Source organism: Caloenas nicobarica, chromosome 22 (genome assembly GCF_036013445.1).
Source record: "Caloenas nicobarica isolate bCalNic1 chromosome 22, bCalNic1.hap1, whole genome shotgun sequence".
NCBI lineage: Eukaryota > Metazoa > Chordata > Aves > Columbiformes > Columbidae > Caloenas > Caloenas nicobarica.
Window position 1 is genome coordinate 4,854,373 of NC_088266.1, and position 17,156 is coordinate 4,871,528.

At 43.3% G+C, this 17,156-nt stretch overlaps 1 protein-coding gene across 4 annotated transcripts in view; it reads left to right on the forward strand.

The window, feature by feature from the left end:
* RERE (arginine-glutamic acid dipeptide repeats) overlaps positions 1–17,156 on the forward strand; it is a 169,361-nt gene that overhangs the window by 127,549 nt on the left and 24,656 nt on the right. For all 4 annotated transcript variants that reach the window (XM_065649830.1, XM_065649832.1, XM_065649831.1 and 1 more), the window contains one exon: positions 59–139. In XM_065649830.1, coding sequence (XP_065505902.1) covers positions 59–139 — 81 coding nt within the window. The remainder of the gene's footprint in view (positions 1–58; positions 140–17,156) is intronic.

A 17,156-nucleotide genomic window follows, 5' to 3' on the forward strand; every position in this document is an offset into this window, starting at 1 on the left:
TGAACAAGATTTTTTTTTCCTTCTGCTGACATGCTATTTTTGTTATCTTTTATCGCAGAAACGGTTTATTAAGGGGTTGAGGCAGTACGGCAAGAACTTCTTCAGGATCCGAAAGGAGTTACTTCCGAATAAGGAGACTGTGAGTACATTTGGACTTTATGTAATTTGCTTTTTCTCGTGCTGCTTCAGTGTTTGATCTTATGAAACTACTTCCCTTTCACCCTGAACTAAATTCTCTTCAGGAAGAGAAATCCACAGCCAGAAAAGGTAGCTGTAATTTTTTTAGTGCAGTTTTTAGGTCTCACCGTGTGAAAGATGTTACATAAAATAGTCGTCATGGCTGGACGGAGTCACTAAGGTTGCACGAAGTGTATTTATGGAGACTGAATCTAATTTTAAATTCTGACATTATGGTGGGATAATACATTTATGTCACCCAGTTGGGCTCAAATGGCAGTGGGTGATTAAAGAAAGCCTAAACCAAAACACAATCTAATAGAATCTGGAAGGCTGAGGTATGTGCCCGCTGCTTCTGCGACCTGCAGAATTCGGTTGTTGTATTTAACTCTTTGCGTTCCTGAGATCTATGGACAGCAAACGCCTAACTTCAGCGTCTGAATTGATTTGTGGCTTATTACTCTACTGAACTTCATAAAGCTGACGTAGCTGTCATTCCATCGAAAATCCTGGCAAGTGCTTAGAGGGAAGATGGATGGGGAGGAGTGGTTGAGTTCTTCAAAGGAAGGAGGCTTTGGGAAGCCTTGGGAATCTAGTTACTTTGCCATTAGTCCTAATTGCCAGGCTGCTCTAGAAGCTTCGGTTCCTATTCTGCAGGTGTCATTTAACTGCTGGGAGGGCGGTTTTGGAAAGCGGTTTTCATATTTGTTCTGAATTTAGAAGAGAGGTAACTCAGTGAAAATCGAGTTAGACTATTTTCTAGCAGTGTGGTAGTTATCCAGAAGATATTTATTTAAAGCCTCACTGGTGGTTTAGCTTTTTGTGTCTGTGGAATTTGGATATTGAGTGGGGAAGAACGTTACTGTAAAAACATTTTAAAACCTGTCACTTTACTGTAGGATGTTTCCATTTTCTTCTGAGACGCTCTTGTGAGATAATGCTGCGATATCGCAATGTTTCGTTGGTGAATAGTAACGCTACATAAGTCAGACAGAAAGGGGAGGATGAAATGATTCCTGGAGTGCCTCAGTGTGTGTGTTCACCGCTTCTGTGGAGTATGATGGGAAAACTTAATTACCAATCAAGTGCAGGTAGACTTTGCTTTAGCGTTCTGTTGGATTTTGAGACGTGAAGGCCCAGTGCTGGAAAGATGACAGCCTGGAAGGAATGCAACATCTAACAAAGCCAGCACGCGGGCAGCTGAAGCAGTCCTTTCCTCGTTTCTTTAGAATATCTCCTAGCAATATATTTAGAGCAAATTGGTATTTACTGTAGAAATTATTTCTGCTGGCAGTAAAGTTACCGAGAGGCAAAAGTACTAATTTAAAGTTTGAATTACAGCAACTATGAAATACGCTTTTAAATATAAAGTGTCTCTTTTATAGAGAAAAGTAGTTTGCAGGAGAAAGGAAAAGAAAAACTAAAGAACCGGGGGTTGGGGGCGGCTGTCTGACCCTGTTTGCGTGACCTGACTGCTCCATTTGAACCTGGATATCAGGCCTAAGGCTTTTTGTAAAAGTTTTGCAAGTGGTGTGAAACTTTGTATAAGCTCTCATCTTTCAAGTGTTACACTTTCATTTCATTAGTTTTAGATTTATAGTGTAGAAAGGACTAAATAGGAAGTTTGAGCAAGCGGGTTGTGGTGTGTTGATGCCTTGGAGCTTTGGGTTTAGCTACAAATAACCTCTGACCTACAGCAGATTGTTTAATCTCTCTTTCCTATTTTTGCCCGCAGGTCTGACTTCTGCTTTCTTTTCAGTCCCCATCTTTTTCAGGCAAAATTTACAGCAATTTTGCTGTATGAGACATGCAGAATAAAGGTTGCAGTAAATGATATTTGACTATCCAGTTTTGCTTTTCCTCCTTAAAGTGGAATAATGAATGTAAATTATAAGGCCGTGGAATTAATTTGTCTGTATTTTTTTCATCAGCAGAATAATTTCGGATACTTTGCCTGCCGTTTTTGTATTGCAGGGTGAAGTAGCCCTCCAGCAATTCCAGAAATGCTAGAAAAAGGCCTTATTTTCCTGTTTAGCCACAATACTAACACGAGGTGAAACTTTAAAAATTATTATATGGGCGCAAATGCACTGCAGCGACGCAGGAATTCTGCAAAAACTACTTGAAAAGGAGTCAGGGGCATTCTTAAAGTGACTTGCTCTGAATAGAAACCAGGCTACAGGTCAATATATCCTGCGCGTTTTTAATTTATTAGCGTTTACCTCGCCAGTCCCTGAAGCCTGCGGGGAGGGGAGCAAAACCCACTTAAAGTTAAATCTCCTTATTATAATGCTGCTTGTATAATATGTGCCTTTTCTAGATGTTTATATTTACGCAGCTTTCACTGGGGGAAAACTCTTCCTAATGTCGCCTTAAGCGATTGGAGTGTTGCAATAGTGGAAGATAAGTAATACAACAGAAATACAGAATTATTGCGGAGACTGGGCCTGTTTTACATTACATCAAGCTGAGGCTACCGTACAGTAAGAACACAGAGGTGAATATGACATTGTGTTTCTTTTATAATATTGGAAGGTTTGTTGGCCGTGGTGAGAGATGAGAATTAGGCCGTTCTGTACCAAGTTTGCACAAGCACTCTAAGGGATGTCCTATTTGAGTTGCTTTTTTTTCTCCCCACAGTTAACTTACCATATCTTTTCAGAAAACCCTGTATTTGTCCTCGTGTGTTTTAACTAGTTTAACATAGTTTTTCAACATTTTGTTTCGTTTCTTCGAACAAGAAAATAATAAGAAAAAATATTTATGAAAGAAAATGTTTACTGTATATCAAAGCTGTATGTTTTAAGTCTTCGCTCTTCCAGTTTGTTTCAAAGTTAGTGTCCAAAAGGTCTTCCCAGTGGGCATGAGTGTCAATAGCTGTAGCATTTGCTTCCAGCTTTTGTAAGCAAGTGACACAGGAACTAAAATCACCTCTTATCTGAGCGAGTTCTCTGAAACGACAACGCTGAGAGGGGTCAAGGAGCCAATAGTCCTAAGGCTGGATCAGTGAGCGTCCACCTGTGATACTCTGGAGAAAAAGCACCTCCGTGGAGATGAGCTTAAATAAAACTTTCCTTGGGTTTTGGTTGAACTCCGTCTTAAATACATCATCTCCTCTGTTCCCGTGTATCTTTTTTCCCTCAGTCTTCCCCCGGAGTAGTTTTCCCGTAGTCAGTTGGAGCTGTCGTTGGGCGGCACAGTCGGTGATTTCTCTCGCTCCCATTCGGTTCATGCTTAGCAGCACTTTTGATTCTTCTCCATGGTAAGCCGAGAAATAAATTTTGAAGGCACCTACATGATGTGAACAGTTTTCATTAATAGCTTTCATATCAACGTGTGTGTAGTGAAGGAACACAGCTGGCAATAAGTTTTCTTAAGTATCTGGTTTGGCTTTAAATGTGATCAAATGTGTGGTGTTTTTTTTTTTTTCCCCTGTTTCAGTTTAGTTCGCTAAAACTTTGTGACAACACGGCATTTTCAAAGTTTTTAAAGTTCTCCTGCTCTGAATTCTTTAGGTGATTACACTGAGCTACTTGAATTTGAGAGTTTTCAAAGCACTGCAACAGGCCTGGGATAAATGTGCCAAAATGCCCCCGAGGCTGGGGATTGCCTTACTGTGTTCTGTTCAATAGCTTAACTCTGCGTTGGTGACGTGCAGAAGGTAAATAGAAACGTGGAATGAGCTTGTGCAGAGCAATAGTGTCCAGGCAGAGCAGGAGGCGGCCGAGTCGCGCTGTCCGTTTGCTCAGGTTTAGAGCTGGGTCCTCGTGCTGGTGGCTCAGCAGCTCTTGTGCAAACTTGGCTTGGGCGCAGGTGCCTTTTGCCTGAACTATTTCAGGCGGTGGTCCCAGAAGAAATGGATTTGTTTTCCTCTAGCTGGAGCTCCTGCAACCTGCTTTCTGTCCGATCTGTTACCTGACCAGCAGAACTCAGACCATCGCCACTCGAGTTGAGGACAACGTGCGTGATCGTCCCTTTGGCAGCCGTACATGGGTTTAAGAAAATAATATCCTGATGTATCATTAGGTAGCCATGGCATGGGCTGCCATTGAATTGAGGTTTTGGAAACACCGCGCCTTTCGTGGGAACAGGCCCAAGTACTTTCGACCTCTTCTACCTGTTCTTAAACCTGGGGTGACACCTCTGGGAATGTTCCGAGGTTCTCCAGTGACTCCTGCTGTGTTCTTCAGGGCAGGTTTGTGGTACAGCAGTTCTGACCGAGGTCTTATTGTCCGCTTGTCCTTTTTCTGAAGCTCCTCAGTGAGCTTTGTAGAGCTGCTCACTTGGTGCCGAGTCTAAAAAGAGGACAGTGAATCTTTGTGGAGGAATGCAGACTCCGGTCTAATTTTGTTTTGAATTTCCCTGTTGAGCACACAGGTATCTTTGGGGTGTGTGATTATTTTTCTTGGTTTGGCTGCTTAGCAAGAGACGTCAGTGCAATCGAAAGGTCTTGCCTCTGGGTGGATGCTTCTGTATTTAGCTTTAAAACACAGTGTAAATAGAAGTAATGGATATCAGCTGTTTTCCTTAGATCAAAATACCTGCAACGTGCTGTATTTATGCGCATGAGAGCTAAATATGCATCACTTTCTTTAGGAAAAATAGTCTTTCTTCTGATAGTAAAATCTCTCTCTGCAAATTAAATGCCGTTGGGACTTCTCTCGGAGACTAAATAAGCTGCGCTCTGTTAATGTTAGGAGACAAAATGAGTGCAGTGTGAGCTCTCAGCATAAACTTCTGTTTAATTTTAGATTGGGGTTTAGATAAACAATTTTATTCTTGCCTCATTAATGCTTAATCTTGTGTTACATAATATACAATATTGGCTTCCTGAGTAGCTCTTAAGCAGAGTGCAAATGTGTAGTAGCTGAAAGGTCACTGCGGTTCCCATATGTGCGGCTGGCAAGGTGTTTGTGCCCTGTGAGGACAGACTGTGGACTGATCATGGCAACAAACAGCCTAAGGAATGTTTGTGCAAAATTCTCATGAGCATGTGAAAGGTAAAGATTCTCCCTCGACATAATTGTTCAAATAGCAGTTTTCCTTTGATTAAAAGAGAGGGATAATTAGGCAAATACATTTTGGTCTGTTAGTATAAAGTGATTAGTTAGCCCTACACTGGCTTTTTAATATTTGCATTTAGTGGTATAACTTGTTTGTACCAATGGCTGAGTTTGCGGCATGGGCATTATCGCCGTTCCCTTTTCCCAAAGGAAATATATTTTATTTGATGGTATATTCCCCTAATGATAAGCTATTAATACGTTACATATTCAAGGCATATTATTTCCTGACTGTTCAGAGAGGGACAAGCTCTGTAAAGCCTTTTCTGTTTGAAAGCTGAACCTTTTTCCTTAATAACTTGTTCTAGCCTAGATGCAGCCAGAGCTGAAATTTTCCATTAGAGTTTGAAGCGACTGCCAACACAAACAGCCACTGCTGCTTTTCATTTCATCTCTGCTCGCCGCTGCTCGTGCTTCCATTGCATGGATATTACAGTCGCAGGGTTTTGTTCTTGTTAAAAGAGACAGCAGATATCCTACCGGGCTCCAGTCTATTTTGAAAAATGGGCAGAGGCATCAGTTGGTTGCTTTTCCTCTGCAAATGAAACCATCGATTCATTTGCATAACAAACTTCTGCAGGGAACATGTTGCCTTATTTTTTTTTTTCTTTTTTTCTATTTTTTTTTTTTTTTTGAGTGTGACTGTCTTAGCTGATTGAGGGAGAACACTAAATTAATACGTTTGGCTTTAATTTAAAGCATACAGTAATGCAGTTCATGCTTCTCACCGGGAGCAGAATAACTAAGCCGAGGAATTTAATGAAATGCTGAGCTCATCGGAGCTGAGCTCAGATGGAGATATTCCTAAATTTAAGTGGCCCTGAGCTGAAAGCTGTTTACAAAGACCGGATCATCTGTAAGGGGCGCTCGGTATGTGTGTTCACTGTGATTTGGCTTGTTTTTAACAAGGGTCGCTGTTAAACCCATCGCAAATGTCATCACTGTATTGCATAATAACGGAAGAGGAGGTTTGGAAAGGCCTTTAAAGAGACCCCAAGGTTGAACTCCGGTGGACCCCGTGTTGTCTTCGTCTCTCAAGCTGGGTTCAGCCCTCCCAGGTGGGCAGAGCTGCTCACTGGACGTGGTTTTGGACAAGTTCGGCCCACAGTCCAGCTTCATGGTTCACGTACCACGCGTGGTCCTTTTGTTGCGCTTTACCCCGAAGCTACACGCGGCTTTTCTCTTCGATCCTTGCTCGGGGAGCGGCCTTTTCACGTGGACCATTTGCTTTCGGGCCCCGGTGCCGCCAGTGTGGGGTCGCCTGATTAACGGCCATGGTGACACCTTCCAAAGACCAAAATACCCTTTCACGTATCTCTACATCTCCATTTCAGCTGATGCAAGTAAAACTAAAGAGAAAAGGTAGTTAAAGTGCTTTGGTTTTATTTACTTTCCATCTCTTTAAGCTTTCTCTTAAGAGAATAAGATTATTTTCAGTTGTATTACCTTCTGTTTCCTAAAGGTAATTTGCGATGTCATCAGCTCAAAAACTGGGCTGCTTATTTGAATTTCTTACTAAGAAACCTTCATAGATGAAGAGCATAAAACCAGAAGGTATATTCACTGTGCCAACTGGACTCTAGAATTGCGTTTAGCATGGGTAATAAATCAACTCTGCGCTCTAGTGGGGTTTTTTAATGATTATTTTACATTACAAGATTGAAACTAATTGTTTGGTGTTTTTTTTTAAGGTCTAGAGGTAGGTAGGGGTAAAATATTGCTGCAAACGAGAGAGGGCCATTAGGGAATTGCTTTGATTTCTGTCAGGGAGCCAAAAAGGACAATTTCTGCTTTGTAGTGGAAGGTACGCAGCTGAGGATCTAAGCCAAGATTATTTGGGAAATGGACACAGTATTGTCTGAGTCTTCCTCAAAGCCAGAGAGAACAATGCTGGGACTCCTCATAGTTCTGTTCCACGGCGTTTCCTTACCTTCTTTTTATAATTCGCCATCATAAGGCATCTTGTTGTGTTTATTTTCTTATTGTGAATTCTGAAAGGGTTTGTGTGACTCCAGTTAAAATGTTTTTGTTCATCAACAGCTATATACTTTTTATTCTGTTATTTTTCTTTCCCTATGAGAAAAGATATTACTGTCCCTTCTTTTGTAGCAGTTGTCAGATTGTATTGAATACTCAGCCATCAATCCTAAGGTCCTGTGAATCTCAGATACATAAAATAGGTATCTATTTGAGAATTTGTGCAGTTGATTTCCATGGTTGAGTCTCTTATCCTGGGAGGCTGCTTTTCCATGACTGCCGTGCACCAAACCCGTTGTCTTGTTTGTTTCCCATCCAGTTACCGACCGAAGATGCTTTGAAACTTGAAGGCAGCTTTCAGAAAGGCAAAATATAAAAGTCATATAAGCCACAGTGATGTTTGTGGCACATCTGTCCTAGAGCAGTGCTAATGTTCTACAATTTGGGTAACTCCTTGAATAAATTAATCTGTATAATCCTGCCTGGTGTCCGATTTTTGGAATGGCTTAATAGAGGCGTATTCTGCACGTAATCCTCTCTGTGTTCCTGCTCACAGACAGTTTTTGCCAGACTGGTGGCTTGCTGACATTTGGGTAACAAGTATTCTGTCTTGCTACTATTTTCTCCTCCTCAGCACCCACATCATTTTCTTATCCTAGTTAGAGATAATGGAGATTAATTACAAATGTACCATTAAGGGGAAAAAAACAGAAGAGAGGCAGCTAGATTATAGCAAATATAATTGGGGACGTTATCTCAGTGTTGTCCCAAGTGGTGCCGTTTCATGTGTGTATTTACAGTGTGGGAGCGATTGCAGTTTCAAAAGGTGTTGCAGCAGTTTTCTTTGGGTTTTTGAGTTCAAGAAATAAATATGAACAGCTTGGGCCCGGTGAGGGTCACGTTACGGGAGGGTCGGGGCGATCCGGGGTGCTCAGTAGCACAAAACGCTTTTCAGTTCCTGAACACAGACATTGATAAAATTGTTGTCTGGGTTGTGTGAGGTTTAATAGAGCAAACAATTTAGGGGCAAAAGGTATTGCAGCTCAGGAAAAAAAAAAATAAATTGTCTATTGGCAGAGTAACTATACTTTTAATGCATCTTCCTTGCCACGCTGAGCATGAAATTAACTTTCTTCTTATACAACAGATCGTTGGCCTCAATGGCGGCTTCCCGCCCCAGATGGCACCGCGAGGACGGGATCTACACCTTCCTTTGGCACAGAGTCAGCCCCCAAATACATTATTCAGTCCTAAATATCCTGTAATGTGCTGCTATAACTGTACTGCGAGAACAAGACAATAACGACTTCAGGAGACAGATGCGCTCATTTTGTCATTTTTGTTTCGAACCGGCTGTAAAAAAGAAGCAGTGCCTGATCACTGGTGTGGTTCGGTTTATTTAGTTATTTATTCCTGCCAAGGAAAACTCCTGGGAATCACACAGATTGTGGAATAAACTGAGAATGGGGAGTTAAGAGTTGTGGCTTTTGTTTAACGGGACTGTGCCATGGGGGAAATCGAGGCAGCTTGTGGGTGTTGCAGGCGCTGTGGCTCTAAGAAACATTTAACATCACAAGCTGAAATCTGCCATGTTTGCTTTTGTTTAGTTTCCCCGTTCTGTCCTGTATCCGAAAGAAAAATGCTTAGGAGCAGTACGATAGAATGCAAACTCTCAGGAGGTAAAAACGGTCATGATTTCTTACAGGCGGTGATGGTGTTATTTTGGGTAAATATCTGCTTTTATTGCAGCCGCACCCAAGGGAAGAGGAGGCCGGTTCTGCAGGGTGTGCGGTTGGGAGCAGAAAGGCTGCACATCCCAACCGTAGCCCTTTGTGTGCGTGTGTATGATGGTGAATTTATAGTGGGGGATTCCTTTCCCTGCCAAGAAGCAGAATGCATTTTCAGGCACCTTAATACCATCTGGTGTGTGGAAAACAAAGGTAGTGAAGCTGTGTGAAATGCTTGGGCTTTGGGTGGTTTCCCATTCCTGCCGTGATCGTGTCTTGCAAGGCTGGGGTGCGTGTTTGTGCATTTTGCTCGGAGGAGAAGGGTCCGCTGTGCGGGGTGTCCAGGTGGAAACCACGTTAACGCCGCAGCAGCTCACGTTCTGCAGTAAAGAAACGGAACGTGCTGCTCCACTTGTTGCCTCCAGTTCCGCTAAAAAGGCAGAGGTGGTGTCCCATCGAGCGCCAAGTTACATGGAAAACCTTTTGCTTTTTACATCCCTTCTTTTTAAAAAAATTTCGAATGTTGATGGGTGTGTTTCCTTCTGATTTATGTCTTTCAAGATTTAAGTTTTCAATTCCCCTTTTCTTTGTAAATGTGAACTTAGAAACTTTCTTTTTTGGGGAGCTGCGAATGCAAGAGATGCTTTCCTGAGCAATCGCTGTATTTAAGAACCTGGAGTTTTAGGAAATAGACAAAGTGTTATGAGGTTAATGACAAAATCAAATACGCTGACAGTACTGATGGTTGGGAAATCCTTATTGGTTCTGGTCATCCAGGATATAAAAAATTGGCAGGGAATGTTGTTTCTTTTTATGCTACCAAACTCCTGTAGAGCACTAAGAAATCTGGCATTAAAGAGGTGCTGATACACACTTTTATTCCCCCCCCCAAACATGTTTTCTCTGCTCCCTTTTCCCGTCCTCCGAACGTCCCTGACACAAACTGAATTATTTTGTACAATGCCTCCAGACCCCAAGCTTTAAAGAAGGAGAGTACATTCCAGGTTATAAAGCAGCTCTTTGCTCGTGCAATTTGAGAAGCTCTCCCTGGTGTTTAATTGCGAGCCCGCTTTGTGCCCGGTGCCTCTCGTTGTGTAAAGCACCAGGACATCCCCCAGGAACTCTTGATTTATTTTGCTAACTCTGCCCTTCTCTGCGGTTCACAAACCTCTAATGATCCGCGAAGCTCCGAGATTTTTTGGAGTCGAACAGTAGTAGTTTTAAGAACCTCCTTTGCTACATGAAAGTCTTAACACTTTCCACATGCCGGGATTTTGGGCCTCGTGAAGAGCCGACCTCCTACAAATAGAGTTTGTAAGTCGGGGATGCTGGACCAGGCCTTGGTAACGCTGTTGTGAAATAGAGGGGGGAAGAGAGAAAAACGTAATGAAAACTCTGGGCTCTTGGCCAGCAGGGAAGATGTGATACAGTGAACACGTTCTGTTGCCCTTTGTTCCTGTTCAGATTTGATTAGATTTGTTTCCGGTAAGCTTAATTATGGTTCTTCTAATTTTTTATTATTATTTTTTTTTCCATGCCTAGGGACGGGATCTTTGCCAAAGCTCGAGCTTTTCATTACCTGAATTGCAGTGGGAGGGAACTGGAGAAATAAATCATGCCATCTCCCCAGCAAACAAACACAAAAGAAACCCTATTAAACTATAAAAACAACCCTTTCCTCCCTCCTTTCCCTGGTCCTGCAGCCCTCCCGCTGTTACTGTCCATCCATTACTTGCCCCTCCCTGAAGTTCATTTTAAGCTTGGGAGTGAATTTAGACAAGTGTGCAGCGCTAGCTGCGTTACTGGGATTTGTCTTTTCTAGTTAGTAGCACAAGATAAGAGGGATTTTGCCATTTTAAACACTTGCTTATTCCTAGGAGCCCAAAATACACGTTTATTGCGTGTCTGTGTAGGAGCGGGTGGGTGACGTAAGACAGAGTGTGTATTTCCTAGTTTGTACGGGAATTTTTTAAAAAAAATTTTTATTTGCCTGGGCCGTGTTCTTCATTTGGTGGTTGTGCTTCCCTAAGGCTCGACTGACTCCTCTGCAATTCTGTTGTTGCACAGACTACACCCTCTGCAGAGGTTTCCTTTCGTTGTATTCAGGTAATACAGTTGCGGCGTATAATGGTTTCGATTCTGGAAGACGACGATTTACAGGAAGAGGTGATTTCTTGGTGTGGAGCCTGGTTTTGTTCTGCAGCATTCCCTACCTTGCAGGTTCAGGTGTGATTAAAAACACGTGCCACAAACCTTGCGCACTCTGCGCGTGGAAAAATGCATTTATCCTCGTTTCCACCGTTAAATGGTATTTAGAATACCTCTGTGGGCTGTATGACTGGACTTTCCCCTTGCTCCGATGAAGTGGCGTGGACAAAGGGCCTTCCACCTTCAGTGCTGGGTTAAAGGTGTATTGATTTAACAATTCCAGCTCCTGTTCTTACTCTGTGCCGTTCGATGTGATGGATTTTTGTTGTTGTTGCCCAGCTTTAGAACATTCTGTGGTGTGAGCGTAAGAGTTTCTAAAAAGAATTTGTCTGCTCGCTGTGGGCACAAAGCTGTCCTCCCCATCTTTTTTGAATTGCTGAAGTTTCGCTTTGGCCTTTTCAAGTGGACTTAACGTAGAAAAGATACGTGAAATTTTTAAAACTGAGTTTCACATTGCGGTTGATTGTTTTAGTTGTCATCTCAGAGCTGAAAATGTGGATGGATCCTTCAGGCTGCAGATAAACAGCCTTTCTGGTGACTGTTCAGCCTTGGTGTGTCGTTCCATAAAGGTCATGTTAAAATGAGGAAAAAAACCCAAAAACCAAAAAAAACCCCAGACTAGCAGGGACTTTTTATCTTAGAAATAAGATTCTTTGGGCTACTGTGTTCTTCAGACATTCTTGCTTCAGTCTCTCTCCAGGAATATATCATCTCTCTAGATGATGAAGAGTCCATGGTGTAACTTACTTCCCAGATACTCCATTCATCAGCCTCCAGCTTTTGCAGCTTCGTTGTAGCCATAAGACTCTCTGTTGGCACAAGGAAGGTTAATAAGAAGAGAGAGTTTCTTTAGCGGGGTTAATGCCTGGAGTTGAAGTCTCTGCAGGCTGAGAAACAGGGGACAGACACGGGATGCACACCAATTTCCTAAAGTCATCCATCTGCTCTATTCCCCTTCTCCCCCACTTCCCAAGGTCACCTTCATCTGCAGTATATAGTGGGGATTTCCACTTTATTTCATTACGAGTGTTCTTGCAGGGCAGCAGGAGAGTAAGTCGGATGCTGCCAAACCTTTGTTGCCTCTGTGTTATTTTGCCTTGTCTCCGTAATAATGAAAGTTTCGGTTGCTTGCTGGCGGGCCGCTGGGCCTGGCAGCTCCGCTTTCCTGCTCCCGGGGATCTGCTGGCCATGGGAGACATGCCCTGGGATACAGACGCCGAAAAAAGTTGCAGATACCCGCATCTTTTCTGAACAGAAACAATGCATGCCCATTAATTACATCCTTTAATAGGTTAAAAGCTGGTTTGGAGGAGTGCTTGTGCTTCCTCTGCTAGCTTTGAAAAATGTCTGAGGAGTTGTGTGAAACTTCCATCTGAACCCCAAGAGCTTTGTGCCCATCAGTACTAGGGGTTGCAGCCCTACACCTGCTCGGGGCCCTCCTGGGTGTCTGCGTCACGTTGTCACGCTTTTCTCTAAGCTTAGCGAAAAGTGGCTGGTGAACCACAGAAGCGGCTTTGTTCGTGTAGTGGACGATTAGAATGGTTTCAATTACGAGGCTGCTCCGCGGTAGCGTGTGTGTGATGGGCGAGGGACGTGAGGAGCGGCAAACCCGCCCTGCTGCTTTCTGCAGGGACCAGGCGTGGGTGCTGTTTGGGTTGGCAACAGCTTCTGAGCGGGGAAGTGCAAATTAAGGAGGTTTCTGTGGGTTTAAGTATAAAAAATAAGTAGATGGAATTTGTGCCTAGTTGAGCTCTCATTGTTGGATGTTGCTCTGCTCAAGGTAATTGTCTGCTGGGATTGACTGTAAGGAAATCGTTTGTATCCGTGACGGGTTTGTTAGGGTTTTGTTGTTGGGTTTTTTTGTTTTGAATTGCCAGAGCAGTGGGTATAGAACAGGTACATTTCTGGCATAGGGACCAACAAAGGACACAGGTAAATGGCTGTGTCTCGTGATGCTGTCACCTTGTCCCACATGTTAAACCTTCTCAAAAATTCAAATGTTCTTAGAAGTCTGTATATCTGTTCAGTAAATAACTCTTCTGTTCCTGAAGTTAGTACCTCTGTCTAAAGCAGCAAAGGAAATTTAAGTTTTCCTACGTAGTTGGATGTAATCCTTTGAGGTGTTAAACATACTTTCCTTCAGAGTAAATTAAAATCTGGACACATCCATGATGGCAGTACCTGCAGAATATCCTCATTTGGGAAGAACCTGTTTGTTATTCCCTGCACAGCTCAATTCGTCTTGGCTTGATTTTTCTTCACAAGACAATTTAGTAGGAAAGTAGGAAGTTTGGGAGTCAAACCGTATAGATTTTCCATGCCGTGCAAGTGACACTGTGCTCCGCTGACCTGTTACCTTCTTTACTACAGTTTGTGGTTAATTATTCTTTCTGGTTGACTGTCTTTTGAACTCTTCCTCTATGGAGAATTATCATGGGGTTGGAAACTGAACACAATGATTTTTAACTTGCAATCTTATCTGGGCTTGTTAAACTTTTATTTGAATTTATTCTAAGGAATGCAGCATGTGCAGCAGACCAAATGACTGAGTAACAGACTTGTTACTGATCAACATCATCCCAAAAACTTGAGTACCGTGTGTGTACAGAAACAGTGCGATTTTATTGGAAAAGGTGAAGCCATTTCTAGGGTAACATGTCTATACTTTGGCATGATCCATTATATTATTGTTCCCTGTCATTCTTTGGTTCCCTTTCCTTGGGTGGTGATTGGAAGCAACAAGAACGCTAGGAGAGCGTAGTTTGGTTTTGGTGTCTTGTTTTTGTTTAAAAACCCAGACTAACTAAAAAAAAAAATACAAACAACCAAGAAAAGCCCCAAACCAAAACAAACAAAACTCCAAACCCAACTACAACAGCCAAACACCCACACAAACCCTAAATCGATTAAAACCACGGGCTCACGTTCGGGTTTTCAGGCGCAAAGGGCGCAACAGCCTCGTGACAGCGCGACGGCTCCCGAAGGTCCATTTTCAACCGTGCGGTTCACGTCAGCCCTTTGGAGACTATCCAGCAACATACCGTGGGCAGCCTGGTGCCTTTTATCTTGAAAGGGGCCGTTTTTAATGTTAAAAGTATGGAGCCAATTATTCCAGGGTTACGTGGCAGTTGGTTTTTTTTCCTCTGGCGTGTTCCATGAGTCTTATGCCATGTTTGTCTCATCCTTTGCTTTTAAGCAATTCCACCTTGTTTCAGATACTTACTTGGGGTGTTGCTATTGAAGATAACAATGTCTTTAAGAAAAAATATTGCCTAGTGAAATAAGCTTGGCGTTCTATTAAAAAAAAACCCAGCCTTTCATGAGGAGGGGGGAAAAGGATTGATTAATGGTGTGCGTGGACAGACATGGTCAGACTGGGGCAACATCTTGAAAGCTTCCTCGGAATGTAGAGCACGATGGTGATGTGTTTAACCAGCAGTGCCAACCAGAGGAGAAACGCTTAGTATCATAAAAATACATGCGCTCTTTTTGTGTAATTATCCTGTATTTAACAAAAAAGTGAGACCTACCAAGCGATCCCCACTTGACACGGAGAAATTACGTAGTTCTTTTATTCACAGGTTGACGTTGCTTTTTTATTTTACATTGTGTGTGCTTCAAAATGCATCGAACCTTGTATAATGCGTACTTTCGTACCACGCCAGTTGGAAATTGTTGTGTGGGTCCTTGTGAAATAGAAATCCTTGAGAACAACTGTTAAAATGTTACGTTATAGTCATAACAGCAGCATTATTCTGTGTCACTTGCATTAGTCAGAAAGCTGCTTTGTGGATGGTTGAGGCTTTAACAGCAAACATCCCTCCAGGGTTTATAATTTTCCAGACAAGATGCCTGAGTTGATGGAACCATTTTCACCAGCACAGCCTGGCAGCAGATGTTGGACATAATTCATTTCTGCCACCTCATCCTTCTACAGTGGCCTCCTTAGCTGATGCACTTTATAAACATTTTGTTTCAGGTGGTAATTAAAGCTACTGGAGGGGAGTGTTTGTGGTCTGTCTTTCATATGTCACAGGGTTTCTTTTCCAGAGTTGTGTAATGTCTCAGATCCCTGTTATTGCAAGATTTCTGCCTTAGTTGTGTCAGCTGGTTGGGTAACTGAGCGTATTTGTAACCAGAAAGGAGCCCGTGGCTTTTTGGTCCTTGGAATTTTCCTAAGCCTGCAGGATACGGGGTTTGGGGTGGGTGGAACAGGACACGCCAGCTCCAAAACGGGACAAACGGATAGGGAAGAGTTAAGCAGAGCAGAAAGGTGGCTGGGAGGTAATAACATTGCTGTTGAATAACTTGAGGTGATGAATTGTTTGAAGCAGCAGATGCCTGTAAGAGCCGAGGTGGCTGTCACCGCTGTGTTTTACTCCTAATTGATGGAGAACGGCACATAAAGCTGAGAGCATTCTTAGGTTATTGAATATTTCATATGGAAAACACAGGGATTCTGCGTTTAGAGAGGCTGCAAAGATGTCAACCCCAAAGAACCTTCTTCTAGCATGTAGGTTTAGAAGGAACTTCTCTTTCTTGCCTGTTGGACGAGACCGAATCAAATCCATCCTGACCCTGACTGGACTAAGTCGCTGCTCGTACAAGGCATGGAAGTAACATCATGAAGGTCAAGGCCAAGTACAAGGTCCTGCACTGGGTCGGGGCGGTCCCAGAGATGGGTACAATGGGAGATAAATGGATGGAGAGCAGCCCTGCAGAGAAGGGCTTGGGGATACGGGTGGATAAACCTTTGGATGCGGCGGGGAATCCGCAGGACGCTGCTGTGAGTAGTTTCATTTGCAAATAGCGCAGTGTGCAGGTTACTGTCTGGTAAACTTGCCAAGATTCGTATTCCAGAAATCTCAGAAACTGTGGCTGCAATTTATCAGTTAAAAATGGAGTATCCTTTTAAGAGGCACGCAAGTTTAAATGTACACTAGTAGGCTTCGCTTTCTCTCGAAGGAGGCCAACGAGCATTGATATAACCTCTTTTTTCTTGTTGTTTTGAAGTTCTCGATTATAAGTGGTTCTCTTTTAGTTTCTGACACTTTGGCGCTGTGCTGAATACAAACCACTAATTAAAATGATCACTCACGCTGCCTGGTGGTAAGCATCAACCTGCTGGGACTGTTAGACGTGGTGCGAGGGAATAAAAGGTGTAACAGTGCGTTTGGAATACTTGATCAGTCCGTCTTTGTGATTCCAAGGCCTGTTGGCGTAGTCAAACTGTAATATTAATAGTAAAGGATTTCCGAGCTCTTACTGATGCAACTGGGACGAGACTCTTCAGCGTTTCTAAGCTGGTGACGAGAAGCAGGTCTGTGCGATGGAGGGTTGGGGGTGAGAATGTGAGTCTGGGCCAAGTGTGGTGTGCCAGGAGCGGTCAAGCATCCTTTGGAGGAGTCAATTATACAGTTTTGCATATCTAATAAAGCAGTACAGTGAAGCAGGTGTCAATCTTCAGAAGGTTGCTGACCAGGTGAAAATGGCATTATCAGACAGTGTCTCAATCTGCACTTGTAGAAGAACTGAGGCAGGTAAAGCCAAGACAAGCCTAATACCTATGGAAGGGGAGACAAGCCTGACTTCATTTCCATGAGGGAATCGAGCTTTTCTTGGGTGGTAGTGGGAATTGACGCTCTCACATTTTATACCTTTCTCCGAGACCTCTGGTTCCGACTGGCAGTTGATTCTTGGGTTGACAAAAATACTGTTGCCTTAACTCCCTTCTTCCATCCTACTTCTTTTCCCTCCTGCTTACGTGGTTCTTCTATCAGAGATTATCACCCCTGCAGTGGATGTGGCAGCAGGTTAAAAACGGGCCTGCTGGTTCGTCGCAGTTGGCGGCGTCCGCTGGAATCGGTGCCGCTGCGAGTTCGCGCGCTTGGCAGAACGAGCTGCGGCGGCCGCGGCGCCCGTCCCGCCCCCCGCCGAGCGCCTGGCCCTGCACGGGGGCAGGAGTGATGGCAGCAGGCGCGTCTCATCTCCGAAAGCATCACAG